The 17264-nt window shown below is 45.2% G+C and overlaps 1 protein-coding gene across 7 annotated transcripts in view; it reads left to right on the top strand.

The window, feature by feature from the left end:
• The window catches only part of pcsk5b (proprotein convertase subtilisin/kexin type 5b), a 74940-nt gene that overhangs the window by 52925 nt on the left and 4751 nt on the right, over positions 1–17264 (top strand). For 3 of the 7 annotated variants that reach the window (XM_038997986.1, XM_038998066.1, XM_038998149.1), the window contains 11 exons: positions 4930–5032; positions 6147–6283; positions 8892–9092; positions 9669–9737; positions 15051–15093; positions 15186–15331; positions 15442–15645; positions 15796–15879; positions 16152–16347; positions 16586–16800; positions 17020–17262. In XM_038997986.1, the coding sequence (XP_038853914.1) occupies positions 4930–5032; positions 6147–6283; positions 8892–9092; positions 9669–9737; positions 15051–15093; positions 15186–15331; positions 15442–15645; positions 15796–15879; positions 16152–16347; positions 16586–16800; positions 17020–17262 (1641 nt within the window). Of the gene's footprint in view, positions 1–834; positions 2414–4929; positions 5033–6146; positions 6284–8891; positions 9093–9668; positions 9738–15050; positions 15094–15128; positions 15332–15441; positions 15646–15795; positions 15880–16151; positions 16348–16585; positions 16801–17019; positions 17263–17264 lie in introns of those variants that run through there. The other 4 variants (XR_005477258.1, XM_038998422.1, XM_038998339.1 and 1 more) reach the window with 4 other exon arrangements.

Below are 17264 nucleotides of genomic sequence, written 5' to 3'. Positions count from 1 at the left end.
AACAGCGGTTTTAAACTTTCTCAGTGCTCTCTTTCTCTTTTTGTCACGATCTTTGCTCATGTATTCACCCCTAACTAATCTATACCAATCTCCCTTTACATCTTGTCTAAATTGCGCATGTTTAAAATTAGGCAACTTTTTGTCTGATTCTGCAATGCCTTCCCCATATCTCACACTAGATGGAAGGTTGGTCTTGTGGCCTCATACTGTAACCTAGGATAGAAAATATCCATGCTCTTGTTGGTATTCCATTGATATGGCTAACCTTTTCAGCCCTATCCTATAGGGCCCATTTGTCTGTGAGATATGATGAAGGTTTTCGATGATCTGATTTGTCTTCAAATTGTCATCCCCAGTCTGTCCATGACCCACTGAGACCAATGGTGTTTTATTGACTACAAAACAAATTAATTACTTCTGCTTGTAGAAAACGGACTCTTAGTTTTAGAGTGCACTGCAAGTAAAAAAAAAAACATATTTCAAATTGAGGTTATGACAGACTGGGGATCCACTTTTTCTGTGCAAAGTCATCTGATGAAAAATGACTTAATGTTTTGACTTTTGAAATTGACCATCTTTGAAATTGATTGACGTTTTTTCTCTTCCCCAAATTTCTGTTTTACTTTCCAACATGGATCCAATCATTCCTGCTGGACTACAATCTTTCCCCTCCGATGAACATCACACCTCTGATGGATCAAAACCAAACTCTTTCTGTCACCTGACCCCTCCTGACCAATCACTTGGCTCTGTCTATCTGCCTGTCCTGACCAATCCCATGGCTATGCCTGTTGTCTCCCCCCCACTCATCTCTTCTTCCTGGTATGTGGAAAGCAAATGAAGAATCTTGGGCGGAAGGCAGTTTCTGTGTGCTTGTAAAAAAGAACAATTTGTGCCAGAGAAAAGTGCTGCAGCAACTGTGCTGCAGAACATGCTCGCTAAAAGGGTGACGGGAGGTCCCGCAGGGAGCCGGGGGGGGGCACCCCTCTACCCAAGCCCACTCACTCAGTCACATAATTTATAAGAAAATCTGTGCCTCTTAAGGGACTGCGTCAGAGGTGTGAGGACAGAACTACAACAAACCTACCTTTTTTCTGTACTGGGACATGTGGTCAGGGCGACAGTAGCAACTGGGACTTACTAAAAAACAAAAACAAATAATGTGTCGGTATTTTGTGACCAAAGCATCGATGCCAAAATAATTGTACCATTTTCCAGTATAGGATGTGTAGCTTGCAGGAGGGACCTGCCAATCTGTGTTTACTTCAGTTTTTTGCTCCTCAAGAGTAACGATGCGAAGGTGAAAGCTGATGAACGTACCAACCCCCGGCTGTGTGTTTGTAAATAAACGTTAAAGCTCACTCAATAATGTGAAAACTGTCTGGGTTGCGTTTGCTATCTGCCAAGTGAGGATGCACGCATGCACACACACACACAGCAGGATTGTGCAAACACTTGAATTGATAGGTGGGAAAATCATGTCCCCATTCTAAATGCCGCAGGGAATCCATTGTGTGCCACAGGGAATCCTGACTGCTAAACTGTCATCTATTTTTCAGGTTTTGTGTGCGAGAGAAAGTATTACAGGTGCCCTTGACTCACTCATCATTCCACAGGCACTAAGATCAGATCTGTTTATCAAAGACCACATTAGATAAATCAGGGTCGTATTTATTAGGCACAAAACATAAGAAAACTGACGAACAGGGATGACGACCTCGTCTCGCCCAATAAGAAACACTTATTTTCATTACAAAATGCTTTAAGTTTTCGTTGCGTGCCCTAATGAACAAGACTCATCTTACTGCTACAGGAGACCATGGGGCCATCGCACTGACAAACAGCAGCACGAGCAGGACGTTATTCCACAACATTGCACGGTTATGTCATTGCATTCGAGCAGAGGTGGTACTGTATCTTCTTGATCATCAAACAATTTTGATATGGTCAATGTTTTTGGTGCACTTCTTTTAAATGTTATTCTATCCTTGCTAGCTGCCACACATTCAAGACATGTCCATGACACTATAGCAAAGGGCGTGCATTTCATTAAGATTGTGTTCATTTGGCTCCTCAATGGAAGAGAAGACTGTTACTTATTAATGTATTAAAACATCAGAGAGACTGAGAATCCAAGACAATGGTTGGTGCTGCAAAATTGGACCACAGTCTGTCTCTCTGTAACACGCAGGCTATGGGAGTCAACTTTGTAATGGTTGAAAACCCTTTTCGTGAAACCCATTATAGAATGAGTACTGAGGTGAATACGACACTGTATTCCAATAAAGAATGTGTCAAATTTAATTCTCAATGTGGGTTTATACCTTTTGAACAATTACAGTATTACTGTAGTCGTGTTGTGCTGTTGATTGTGGTTTAATTGAAATAAAGATTGATCGATCCTTTTGGTTAACAGAAACCTATTCTTGGTCATTGTTGAAGATGACTTAGATTTGATTAGTGTCAGTAGTATGTTGATTTATATCATGTCTTGTCAGACCCCCCCCCCCCCCCCCCCCCCCTCACACACACGTTTATATTGTAAACCAGTGTCAATGTTATACATATCAATGTTATTACTAATTAAAATGGTTAATCTGTTCATCTTTTTGGGGGTTTTCTGCTGAGCTCTGTTGGTCATTGTGAACATCCTCATTGTCCCACACTGTTTATTTGGGTTGTGTTCATTAGGCTGAACATGGAAAAATAACGGATTGAAACAGGGAGAGACTTCCTGGACTTTTTCAATAAAAAATGCTAATTTTTGTTTTCCATTGCAAAAAGTTATTAAATGTTTTCTGTTGCGAGCCCTAATGAACACAACCCTGGTTACATTATAAACCTCCCAGTCTATTCCTCACCCAACATTGTTCCTGCAAGAATTTACAGAATGTATGTAATATAATAATAGTATTTGGTCATTTAGCAGATGTTTTTATCCAAAGGGACTTAGTTTGTAGTCTCACATGTAGTTGTCACATGTAGCATGTATGCGCGCACAACAGGTCTGTGGCATCTTAATTGGGGAGGATGAGCTCGTGGTAATATCTGGAGTGGAATTAGTGGAATGGTATCAAATATATTAAACACATGGTTTCCATCTGTTTGATGCCATTCCATTTACTCCATTACAGCCATTATGCGCTGTCCTCCCCTCAGCAGCCTCCACTGATGTGTGCACGCATACAGTCAAAGTTTGATATCAGCAAATGAAGGTTGGGAGAGAGAAGGGAGCAAATTTTCAGAATGGTACCAGATGGTATCCCCATTCACTACCACTGCTATCTCCATGAAGATTGCCAGTTTCTTCCACCACAACTACTAATCATTTTACTGTTATTATTACTACTGTTAGATTTGGTGATTGTAAGAAACGCAGTACAACTGGTCTTAATGAATGCAGCAATGTACAGTATACTTGTAGTGATTATGCATTGGGAACAAATACCATTGTAGCCCCAGTCAATATCCAGCAAGTCTGGGTCTTGTTCAGTAGGGCACACAAGCAAAACGTTATTGCAACAGATATCATTTTGTAAATAAAAATGTGTTTCTTATTGGACAAATTCAAGTAGTACTTGCTCGTTTTCAAGACATTTTCTCCATACTGGACTCGACCCTGTGTACAAACAGTTTGTTTTCTTTCAAAAAACTTTGAGATTTGAATGGGCATGGTTGACATGCCAGATGGACAGGGTTGGTTCTGTTGCGCAAGGCAAGCTCAATCAAGCACCACTGTGGTATTTGAAAGAAAATGGATACTATTTGAACCCAGGGTAATGTTCTTTAGGCACCAAATGGAAGAAAATGGACTGAAACGGGGAGAGAATACTTGACTACCAGAAACGCTCATTTTTGTTTTCTATTGCAAAACGTTTTGATAATGCATGCACTAATGCAGTATTTCCCAACTCCGGTCCTCGATTACCCCCAACCATACACATTTTTATTGTAGCCCCAGACAAGCACACCTGATTCAACTTGTCAACTGATCATCAAGCCCTCAAGCTGAATCAGGTACGTATTGTCAGGGGCTACAACAAAAAATGTATACCGTTGGGAAACACTGCACTAACGAATACGAACCAGGTCTGGTATCCAGGGTCCATATCTGGCAGTGGGGTCCATATCTGGCAGTGCAAAATGCTTTTCCTGCTGTCAGTTTGCCCTCAAGGTCAGCCAACTCCATCACTGCAACAACTCAGGCTCTCTCCAAGTGACACATTCTTTCCTCACTCTATTCTTTGAGCTGTTCTATTCAGAAGTTGTTTGTCTTTTGTCGAGTTTAGTTTCTCTCCCTGCGTTCTGTGTTTTGGGGAGAGGGGGGCTGTTTGAATGGCTGCAGCCCAGGTTCGTCTGAATGGGAGCATCTGCCCGTTGTGTTGATAGCACAAAGAGATGCTTTTGTTTTGCCCGCGAAAACAATTTGGCTTTTCACAGAAAGCCAGAGCCCACAGTCGGCGACCTCGCACTGCTACCCTCGGAGGCCTGTGACACCCCCACCCTCTGTCAGTCATGTCCTAGTACATGTAGGTGGGGTGGGGGGTGTTGATAGAAATAAAGGTGAGGGAGGGGGTAGGTGATGTTAATTCCTCAAATCTCTTTTCAATGCTGAAAAAAAACTCACCAGCAGAATCGTTACAGTTTTTAAAAAAAAATCTGCATGAGAAGTGAAGTAGTAGTACTAGTAGTGTTGACCTCACCTGACCAAAAGAATGGTATCATTTGACATGTTGTCCTGGTGCCTATGTTGAAGGTGGCTTCAACTATGGTGGATGCATAACCAGGCCAGCGCAGTGCGGCTCGGCTCTGCTCAGCTCAGTAGTATAAAAAGGACATTTGTCAGGCCACTGATGTGGAGTATGTGTCAGTTGTGTGAGACCTGAGTCCTAGTAGGGTTGTGTAAGGATATTCTCCCTCTGTTTTCAGGTGAGTACCTGAGCAGACATGGGAAATGCCACCTATGTTACGCCACCTGCTATAAGTGCGTAGGTCCTGAGAAGGAGGACTGCATAAGCTGCCCATCCAGAAGGTAAGACAGACATACAAGTGTATTAGAATGGGTTGTATTCATTAGTGCACATCGTCACAAAATGGCAACTAAAACAGAAAAAGGGTATTGTATTGGACAAGTTTAGACAGTCCCTCTCCGTTTCAGTTTTCTTCTGTTACGTGACTAATGAATATGACCCTGGAGCACCGTTTGATCCACTGAATGTCAGTGAGATGATATTTATCATCACAATGTTCTTTGATTAAACTTTGCTTTGGATGTTCAGCCATGACTAATCTCTCGTGGACAGATTCGCGTGTAAATGGGAAGTGACAATTTTCGCGATTATTTTACTTCTGGGTAACCGAGATTAAGCCATGACAAAACTAAATGAAATAAACATATTAATGAAGGATGATCATGCCTTGTAGATACAAAATACTTTCCATGTCAATATTATTGAAATTCTATTCAAGGTAACCATTTACGTTAACTGTGTATATTATTTTAATCCAAAAATCTGATTTTATTTGTCAACATGCTTCATAAACAACAGGTGTGGACTAATAGTGAAATTCTTAGTTACGGGCACTTCCCAGCAATCCAGAGAAAGAAAATGGCTAAATAATAGAAAAGTAAAACAGATAATAATAGATACACAAAATGAGTAAGGATAACTATTATGCAGCATACATCACACATCTATAACCTCATCATAAACGTTATAGCTACATGGAGTGTTATTACAACCAGAATTATTCAAGCTTATTATGAATGAATGAAGAGATCGGATCACAGCTGTTAGAAAAGCTAACTGGATGTATAACCTGTGCTGACTTTATGCCATTGCCTTATCAAGTCCAACTAACTCTTCCACTCTGCTTCTCCTTCAATCAAAACACTCCAAGTATTTATGGAACACCTTCATACTATGTATTACAATGAATACATTCATTAACCCTTTATAATGCTCTATGTAGCAATAATGCCCTGTTTGCAATGTTCTCATAGATAATGTGTGTATATTGTCTATAGTGTACATTAATTATACATGAAATGTTAATTGTTAACATGTATTATGTTATATACTGATGTAATAAAGTCATGAAAACCAGTGCATAAGCGATGTGTGTTCTCAACCATAATCCCCCAGGTATTTTGAAGATGGGCAGTGTGTAATCCAGTGCCAGGGAGGGCGCTATGCCATGGAGAGGCAGTGCCACCTGTGCCACCACACCTGCCAGGAGTGTGATGATGGAGGACCTGACAACTGCACAAGCTGTGACAAAGGTACAATCATCAGTTCTTAGTCATAATAAAGCACCAAACATCAATGGAGAACATGATATCGATAGTAATAGCTTTGTTTTTATAGTGTGTGACAAAGTATTATCTCTATCAACACTGTAATACTGACTCTAGCCACACAAAGGGCTTACTGAAAGACACACATGCCAGACTGCATAGAGAGCAGATGAACACCAGATTTCTATGCAGCTGGCACCCTATCAATACGTGCACACAGACACATTCAATTAGTTAGAAATGTGGTTCTGTTTAAAACCAGTCTGTCTGGAATTTGAGGAGACAAAACAATAACTCCACGGCCCAGTGTCTATTTCATGTGCTTTCCAAAGATGTTCTCTTTTATTCATAGTACCTCAGAACAGGGGTTCCCAAACTTTTTCACTCTGGGCGGGGAGGGCCTTCCAGCATTGGGGAACATCCTGCGCCCCCTCTGCGCCCCCGCCACAACTGTTTCTACAGGCACAAGCACTGTTCATGACACAAACTGTTCACATCCCTCTTGTTGTTAGAGAGAATTTAGTAGATTTAGAGCATATTTTCTGCAATTCTACACGTCATTGGGTGCAAAGAAAATGTTCCCGTTTTAAAGGCAATTTTCTTGCAGTTCTATAAATCTTGCCACATCTAATGTGTATTCATGTGATATTTGAGTGACAAAAAAATTACAGCAATATCTATGGGCTAGTTGATCTGGACATTTACAAGTTATAAATAGCTTTCCAAGGTATGCATTGACTAACATGACAAGAGGAACTGATGATGCACTACCCAATTTCAAAATTGCACCTTGTGAATTCTACTATTACAACTTTCAAGAGTAAGTCTAAAGCCGGACCCCTGTGCCCCCACGTTGACCGCTCGCGCGCTCCACAGTTTGGGAACCACTGCCTCAGAATACTGACATGATCTCATTCCTGATGGAGTAATGAACGTTTTAAATGAGATATCACATAATTGACTAATATAGGCTGGAGTTTGATATGATTGCTCTCCGAGAAAGAAGTAAAGGTGTCGTGAGACTCGGGTAGAGATGTAAAGAAAGGAAGGGGAGAAAGGAGGGGAATAGGGGGTGAAGAGTGCAGAAAGGAAATGGGATAAATCTTAGAAAGAGAAATGCTGAAGTAATTGAGAAAGATCTTTACTTTTCGACCTCCTGTTGTTACTGTTGATTGGAATATATTAAGATGACTGTATTGGTCAATTGCACACAAGGTCCAACCAGAATTTGACTGCCGCTTTTAACCCTACCTGTCCCGAGACCCCAGCAAAAATGAATTGATATGAATGCTGTAAGTACAGAAATAGTTTGCTCACTGGGAAATATATATCTAACTAGTCAGTGACAACAGTGTGGAGTTTGTAAAAGCAACTATGTGAGTTAAAAAAAAAAAAAGATTAAGTGTTATATATACAGTACCAGTCAAAAGTTTGGACACACCTACTCAACCCTTGAAAAAGTAGGTGTTTCCAAACTTTTGACTGGTACTGTATATATTTTGTTACCCTCTTTTTCTCCCCAATTTTGATCTTGTCTCATCGCTGCAACTCCCCAACAGGCTCGGGAGACGAAGGTCGAGTCATGTGTCCTACGAAACATGACCCGCCAAACCGTGCTTCTTAACAACCGCCCACTTAACATGGAAGCCAGCCGCACCAATGTGCCGGGGGAAACACACTGCAGGCGCCCTGCCCGCCACAAGGAGTCGCTAGAGTGTGAGGAGCTAAGTAAAGTCCCCAGGCCAAACCCTCCCCTAACCCGACAACGCTGGGCCAATTGTGTGCCGCCCCATGGGACTCCCGATCAAGGCTGGTTGTGATACAGCCCGGGATCGAACCCGGGTCTGTAGTGACGCCTCTAGCACTGCGAAGCAGTGCCCTAAACTGCTGTGCCACTCGGGAGGCCTATGTGAGTTTATTACAGTGTTACATACACTATGTTCAGGGATTTACTATGATCTTCCATGTAGAAGAACAGCTTACATTATAATGACTGTTGTGTAGATTGTGAGTGTCATAGAGAAAAACATGTCACATGAGCGTCTTCGTGAGAGTCTCAGCTTTAATAGATTGCTTTTAATAGTTTAACTCGAACCATTAGGACTCTAGAGATATTTTTGTTAAAAGACCGGGCCCGTGCTCCTTCAGGATTCGCCCTTGTTTCACAAACACCGCTCTAGTTCAGCCCCCGTTCATCATACACAGACTAATGGTTGGTTTCTACGGATGCAGAATATATAGACAAATTCAATGGTACAACCCAGGAGTCTGTAGCTCACAATGTTTAAAAGGGATTAGAAGTCCAAAACGTGCCGGCGTTACAAAAGACACATACATACAGTATACAGATTTTAGAGAGTTGCAAGGGGCTGCCACACTAGGCGCCCAGGGAGCTGTTGTAGGATGTACTGCTATGAAGCTGTGTTTTCCTGTCTGAATCGTTTGAAGATAAAGGAAATGACAAAGTTCAATGCAGCAACATTACGACCTTAGTTGGTCTTTGTCTGTTTGATCCACTGACTCACTGTCTGTGTGTTTGTACTGGTGTTTTTGCCAATGAAACTGACTGTGTCTGTCTCTCTGCCTGGCCTAGACAAGTTCCAGACAGACAGGTACCACTATAGAGGGGAGTGTCGTGACGTGTGTCCAGAGGGCTTCTTCCATTCCTGGCGGAAGCGGTGTGAGGCATGCTCCGTCAACTGCACTGTGTGCACCGACTTCGACCGCTGCCTCCACTGTAGCCCCTCCCACTACCTCCGAGACGGACTCTGTGTCCCGCTGGAGTGTGGCGAAGGTGAGACACCCCACAAATCACACACAATTTGTTCTGTTCTCTCTCTCTCTCTCTCTCTCTCTCTCTCTCTCTCCCCCCACTTTTCATCTCATTTTGTCCTCTGTGCTCTACCACTCTACTGTTTTAACATTTTTATTTAAAAGATTGAGTCTGAGACAGAGAATGTTTGAGAGTGAGACATGATTGAAAACTGCTAAAACAAGAGAAAGGGAGAGGGGGGATGAAAGGAAAGTCTTATCATATGTGTCAGACATGTCCAAACTGATCCCCTGCACGGCCCTGCAGCCTGCCACAGCTCACGCCTCAGAACACTTTGCATTTAACACCTTCCCCTCTCAGTGCTGCTGTAAAGCCGCCACACCCCAATTTCACCTCTCTCTCCCATCCAGCGATGGTTATAGATAGCATTGGTATGAATGTAACTATGCGTCTGATAGTCCAATGACTGTGTATGACTCCAATATCCACACTAGCTAAGTTTAAAGCAATGTATTGAATGGCTGCGGTGGTCCCAGTGTTGATAGATCCATTAGTCTTTGATGTGTGTGATGTATGTATGATGTACCTATCCTACAGGTGAGGTGGAGGACCCAGAGTATGAGGATTGTCTGCCCTGTGAGGAGGGCTGTAAGAAATGTCTGCAGAGTAAGTATACACTTGTCACGAAAGTCCAAGACAATCTACTTTCGAACCCCACTACAGACTCCACTAGACTGCCTCAGATCCCCCCCAAGACCTTAGACTAATACTTAGAAGTTTTACAATAATACTGATCATCTTAGATCCTTTCAGAACTGCAAAACCTTCTCATGGGAACCTGCAGTTCATGTTCATTTCCTGTACCCTAACTGAACACCAGGTATGCATCATCAGCATTATTCTGTTTTATTCAGTCAAATCTTAAACAGGCCCACGCAAGATGTTATTAATCGTGGGCGGAATTTCTTTCCTCACCATCCCCCCTGCCCGCCTCCCCACTTCTGGTAATTATAATCCTCAGAATTAAAAGACAAGCAGCAGACTTTGAGATTATTGTTCCTGGAACGCGATGCCATCGGCTAAAATGTCGGAGTTTAAGTGAGCAATCAGTGTGGCGCTAAAAACCAAGTTCATATAGACCCCTTACAGCCTGACTGAGCATGATAAGACCCCTTACAGCCTGACTGAGCATGATAAGACCCCTTACAACCTGACTGAGCATGATAAGACCCCTTACAGCCTGACTGAGCATGATAAGACCCCTTACAGCCTGACTGAGCATGATAAGACCCCTTACAGCCTGACTGAGCATGATAAGACCCCTTACAGCCTGACTGAGCATGATAAGACCCCTTACAGCCTGACTGAGCATGATAAGACCCCTTACAGCCTGACTGAGCATGATAAGACCCCTTACAGCCTGACTGAGCATGATAAGACCCCTTACAGCCTGACTGAGCATGATAAGACCCCTTACAGCCTGACTGAGCATGATAAGACCCCTTACAGCCTGACTGAGCATGATAAGACCCCTTACAGCCTGACTGAGCATGATAAGACCCCTTACAGCCTGACTGAGCATGATAAGACCCCTTACAGCCTGACTGAGCATGATAAGACCCCTTACAGCCTGACTGAGCATTATAAGACCCCTTACAGCCTGACTGAGCATTATAAGACCCCTTACAGCCTGACTGAGCATGATAAGACCCCTTACAGCCTGACTGAGCATGATAAGACCCCTTACAGCCTGACTGAGCATGAGAAGACCCCTTACAACCTGACTGAGCATGATAAGATCCTTTACAACCTGACTGAGCATGAGAAGACCCCTTACAGCCTGACTGAGCATGATAAGACCCCTTACAGCCTGACTGAGCATGATAAGACCCCTTACAGCCTGACTGAGCATGATAAGATCCCTTACAACCTGACTGAGCATGATAAGACCCCTTACAGCCTGACTGAGCATGATAAGACCCCTTACAGCCTGAATGAGCATGATAAGACCCCTTACAGCCTGACTGAGCATGATAAGATCCCTTACAGCCTGACTGAGCATGATAAGACCCCTTACAGCCTGACTGAGCATGATAAGACCCCTTACAGCCTGACTGAGCATGATAAGACCCCTTACAGCCTGACTGAGCATGAGAAGACCCCTTACAGCCTGACTGAGCATGAGAAGACCCCTTACAACCTGACTGAGCATGATAAGATCCCTTACAACCTGACTGAGCATGATAAGACCCCTTACAGCCTGACTGAGCATGATAAGACCCCTTACAGCCTGACTGAGCATGAGAAGACCCCTTACAACCTGACTGAGCATGATAAGATCCTTTACAACCTGACTGAGCATGAGAAGACCCCTTACAGCCTGACTGAGCATGAGAAGACCCCTTACAGCCTGACTGAGCATGATAAGACCCCTTACAGCCTGACTGAGCATGATAAGATCCCTTACAACCTGACTGAGCATGATAAGACCCCTTACAGCCTGACTGAGCATGATAAGACCCCTTACAGCCTGAATGAGCATGATAAGACCCCTTACAGCCTGACTGAGCATGATAAGACCCCTTACAGCGTACTGAGCATGATAAGACCCCTTACAGCCTGACTGAGCATGATAAGACCCCTTACAACCTGACTGAGCATGATAAGACCCCTTACAGCCTGACTGAGCATGATAAGACCCCTTACAGCCTGACTGAGCATGATAAGACCCCTAACAGCCTGACTGAGCATGATAAGACCCCTTACAGCCTGACTGAGCATGATAAGACCCCTTACAGCCTGACTGAGCATGATAAGACCCCTTACAGCCTGACTGAGCATGATAAGACCCCTTACAACCTGACTGAGCATGATAAGACCCCTTACAGCCTGACTGAGCATGATAAGACCCCTTACAGCCTGACTGAGCATGATAAGACCCCTTACAACCTGACTGAGCATGATAAGACCCCTTACAGCCTGACTGAGCATGATAAGACCCCTTACAACCTGACTGAGCATGATAAGACCCCCTACAGCCTGACTGAGCATGATAAGACCCCCTACAGCCTGACTGAGCATGATAAGACCCCTTACAGCCTGACTGAGCATGATAAGACCCCTTACAGCCTGACTGAGCATGATAAGACCCCTTACAGCCTGACTGAGCATGATAAGACCCCCTACAGCCTGACTGAGCATGATAAGACCCCTTACAGCCTGACTGAGCATGATAAGACCCCTTACAGCCTGACTGAGCATGAGAAGACCCCTTACAGCCTGACTGAGCATGAGAAGACCCCTTACAACCTGACTGAGCATGATAAGATCCCTTACAACCTGACTGAGCATGATAAGACCCCTTACAGCCTGACTGAGCATGATAAGACCCCTTACAGCCTGACTGAGCATGAGAAGACCCCTTACAACCTGACTGAGCATGATAAGATCCTTTACAACCTGACTGAGCATGAGAAGACCCCTTACAGCCTGACTGAGCATGATAAGACCCCTTACAGCCTGACTGAGCATGATAAGACCCCTTACAGCCTGACTGAGCATGATAAGATCCCTTACAACCTGACTGAGCATGATAAGACCCCTTACAGCCTGACTGAGCATGATAAGACCCCTTACAGCCTGAATGAGCATGATAAGACCCCTTACAGCCTGACTGAGCATGATAAGACCCCTTACAGCCTGACTGAGCATGATAAGACCCCTTACAGCCTGACTGAGCATGATAAGACCCCTTACAACCTGACTGAGCATGATAAGACCCCTTACAGCCTGACTGAGCATGATAAGACCCCTTACAGCCTGACTGAGCATGATAAGACCCCTAACAGCCTGACTGAGCATGATAAGACCCCTTACAGCCTGACTGAGCATGATAAGACCCCTTACAGCCTGACTGAGCATGATAAGACCCCTTACAGCCTGACTGAGCATGATAAGACCCCTTACAACCCGACTGAGCATGATAAGACCCCTTACAGCCTGACTGAGCATGATAAGACCCCTTACAGCCTGACTGAGCATGATAAGACCCCTTACAACCTGACTGAGCATGATAAGACCCCTTACAGCCTGACTGAGCATGATAAGACCCCTTACAACCTGACTGAGCATGATAAGACCCCCTACAGCCTGACTGAGCATGATAAGACCCCCTACAGCCTGACTGAGCATGATAAGACCCCTTACAGCCTGACTGAGCATGATAAGACCCCTTACAGCCTGACTGAGCATGATAAGACCCCTTACAGCCTGACTGAGCATGATAAGACCCCCTACAGCCTGACTGAGCATGATAAGACCCCTTACAGCCTGACTGAGCATGATAAGACCCCTTACAGCCTGACTGAGCATGATAAGCGATAGCAGCAGCAGCCCCCCCCCCCCCCCCCCCCCCCACACACACACTACTTTTCACATGCAGGTTCTGATTATGTGCATTTCTCAATTGGAACTGAAACTTCTCCAAACTGTACGGACGCTGAGAGTAGGAGGGGGAGTGAAAGATCACCTCTCTCTCTCTCTGTACTTAAATCTCCACACAATTTCGCTCCAGGATGTCTGTCACTAACTCCTTCCCTCAGGCCACAGTTGTCTTCATGACTTAAAAAACACTCCATACACCTCAGTGAGCAGAGCGCACAGTACTGTAGTCTATTTCTGTAGTCTATTCCCAGCCCGCTCTGCAAGGGGCGATAGCACCTGAACCCGGGAGTCACATAATGAAGTCTTTTGGGTCTCTTGTAAACTTAATCTCCCTTGTTCCCCAGAGGGATCGACTAACCAACCCCACAGAGACTTTGATTATGCAGCTTGTGTTTCTGTGACTTACTGAATGTGCCACGTGTGTGTGTGGATGCGTGTGTGTGTGTAATGTTTTGAAAAGCTGTGGAAGTTTTCATCTTGGCATGCTCCATGAACATTTATATGAGGTGTTTTCTTCCCTGATGTGAAATAGACAGGGCCTGAAGGCCTGATTTCCGGCTCTTTGCTCTCCTGTCTTTCTCTCTCTGTCTCTCCCCTCCGCTCTCTCTCTTAGTAATTGTTCTCGCAGGTAGAGGCTTGTGGGTGCTGGGAGGCCTGGGCTGGGCTAGCCTAGCCGTGTAGCTGCGTGGTGCTGCGCTGGGGGAAGAATCTCCCAGGAATGCCCCATGGGGCACAGCTGAAGAATGAGCTTTTGTTGCTCCTGTCTTTCCTCCTGGGATGTTTTGGCTGCTGAGAGCTGAGGGGATGACAGGGATTGGCGTTTCCTGGACAACTCTGATGGTTGGGAGGGGAATTAGGTTGGATGGTTTTGGTTAGTGGTTATCATTAAAAGTCTTGGTTAGGGTCAGTAAATATGACTGTACGCCCTGTTCTTACATGTCCCCATCTAGTTACACACCTTTTAATTGCAACAGTCCTGAGACAGATGAACTCATTAAGGGGTCTCTGCTTTTATTGTGATATCTGTGGGCTGAGCTGGTTGTGATTAGTTTGAACTTGGTGAACTCCGCATATGAAATGTGGAAAGAATAGTTTGGATTGGATTAGGCTGCATTATGTTCAAGTGGATCCCATTCATCCCCACAGTGGGCAGATAGGTGTAGGAGTGGTGACTGCCTGGTCTGTTGTGATGCTAGGCTGCCATCTGCTGGCATGAAAAGGGAACCTTTCAAATGATAGCTGTTGGTTATGTCTTAATAGTGTAGAGTGGCTTCCTCTCCTCATCTTCTTGCCTTCACATTCACTGATGTGAAAAACTGGACAGGTGGGAGCAAATTCACAGGAAGTTTCTTATCCACCATATTGCCTTCACCTGGCCTAATGTTTTCGGCTCAGTGCAGATTATGAAGAGAAGACTGATAGTGGAATCCACCACATGATTGAGATGCCCCCAGTAACTGACAGGGTGAGGAATGAGATGGACAGTGAAACTGACTTTTGGATGAATGATTGACACCAATCCTTTCCTCCATACAGAAAACCCCAAGCAATGTGTCACCTGTGCAAAGGAGTACTACCAGTAAGTTCATTCTTGTTGAATCATCTTTCTTACAGTTCCAGTGCAGCCTGTAGAGATATTGTGCTGTGGCTCACCTCTCTGTCTTTGTGGAGGTTCGGGCCTGATTGCCACACGAGCTGCCCAGACAGGACCTACAGTGTTATTGATACCATGACATGTGCCAAGTGTGAAGACAGCCACTGTGCCAACTGTGATCAGTCCCAGTGCTACTGGTGTGAGGAGGGCTTCTATGTTTCCGGTAGGACCTTTCATTCAGTTGATATTTCAACTCTGGGTTGTGCCACTGAGTCAGTTGGTAAAACACACACTTTATGTTGTTGATTTTTAAACGAGTGTGTGTGTCTCTAGACGGAGAGTGTGTGGAGCAGTGTAAGGAGGGGTTCTTTGTCGACGAGGAGAGTCAGGAATGCGAACCGTGTCATCGTATGTGTCGGACGTGCGGCGGGCCCAACTATGACGACTGTGACTCATGTGAGGATGACTTCACTCTGAAGGACGGAGAGTGTGTGGACAACCACTCCGCTTCCTGCCCTGACAAACATTTCCTCAACAGTAAGGCCTCATCTGACCTTCATACTTACTTAACTAACATTTCATATAAGTTCAGGGGTCTGCAACTGGTGGGCCCACGGGCCAAATCTGGCCCCTGCCCATGTTGTCCAGTGCAATATAGTCTCACTATTTGAATAAATATTTGCTCAGGTCAGGGGGAATGTGAGCAGTGCTACTCCAGCTGTAAGACATGCGCTGGCTCTGGGAGGGAACAGTGTAACACCTGTGACACAGGTAAGAGTTGAGTGCATGGTATTTAGTATCTGAGTGCTGTGTTCTCCTCTATCCTCGGCAGGGGGTAGTTGCCAGACTTTGCTTGTGTAATTTATCTGCTTTCACCTGTTTTAGTCATTCTTAAGTCATCTTTACTGTAGTTTGATGGTGTGCTTCCATTGTGAAGGTGATGGTGAAGCGTGACACTTTCCATTTAGAAAATACTAGACTTTATTGAAGAATAATCTTAATGTGGCGTACGGTGACACCTGCATGCTTGTCTGGCTCTATAGAGCGCTTTCTGACGGCCCGCCAGGCGTGTGTGGCAAAGTGCCCGTCTGGTACTTTCGTCAATGCCACGTCGGGCCACTGTGACGACTGTCTGCCAGGCTGTGTTCTGTGCCAGGATGCCCATCGGTGCCAGAGGTGCCGGACTGGACACACACACCTCTACCTGCAGGGCGACCAGTGTGTTCCCGAGTGCCAGAGGTCAGATCTATTCATCAATCTTTCCCCATTTTTCCATCCCTTCCCCCTGAAACTGATCTGTGACTTTCACATATGCATATACACACACAGTACACTCTTACACACACGCTCCAACTAGAATGCTGTAGGTGTCTTTTTTGTTGTTGTATCATGTCATTAGAATAGTTTTCTCCCCACTTGCAGTCAAGTTCAGTTCCGTAAAACTCCCTTCACCTCTCCCCTCCTGTCCTCTGTGCAGGGGTTACCCTAAGGGGGGCGAGTGCCAGCCCTGTGCCCCAGAGTGTGCCTCCTGCCTGGGGAACGCCACCCACTGCCTGAGCTGTGAGACCCAGTACTTGCTCCTGGAGCACTCTTGCAGAGGGCACTGTCCCGACGGGCACTACCCCAATGAGCGAGAGTGTCTACGTTGCCCACCCGACTGCATAGAGTGTAGCCAGGACGGCCTGTGTAAGGGTAAGGCTGCTGCACGGGGAGCAGAGGTGGAGGGGTCAGGGTAAAAGGGGGTGGCGGGGACGTCAGCCACAGTACGAAAATATCCACTTTCTTTCTAATCTCCTCTATTCAGCCATAAAAAAGAATGACATTCAATATGGCGGCCATATTAAGTGTACCAATAGGAGTCATTTTATATCTGTATTTAGCGTTCTCTCTCTCCCTGTTTCTCTGCACCAGAGTGTGAGGAGTACTACTTCCTACATAAGGACCAGTGTGTAGATGACTGCCCAGAGGGCTTCTTCCCCAGCGAGGAGCAGAAGGAGTGTGTGCGTTGTCACACCGACTGCGCATCGTGTGACGGGCCTGACTCAGACGACTGTGATATGTGCAGGCACCCCGCGGCTGTGCGCTACAACGGGGAGTGCCTGTCCCAGTGTCCCTCAGACACTTACCACAACGTAGCCACCTCCGAGTGCCAGGGT

The sequence above is a fragment of the Salvelinus namaycush genome, chromosome 1, assembly GCF_016432855.1.
Source record: "Salvelinus namaycush isolate Seneca chromosome 1, SaNama_1.0, whole genome shotgun sequence".
NCBI lineage: Eukaryota > Metazoa > Chordata > Actinopteri > Salmoniformes > Salmonidae > Salvelinus > Salvelinus namaycush.
The sequence above is the reverse complement of the archived record's forward strand: the minus strand, read 5'-3'. Positions and strand labels throughout refer to the sequence as shown.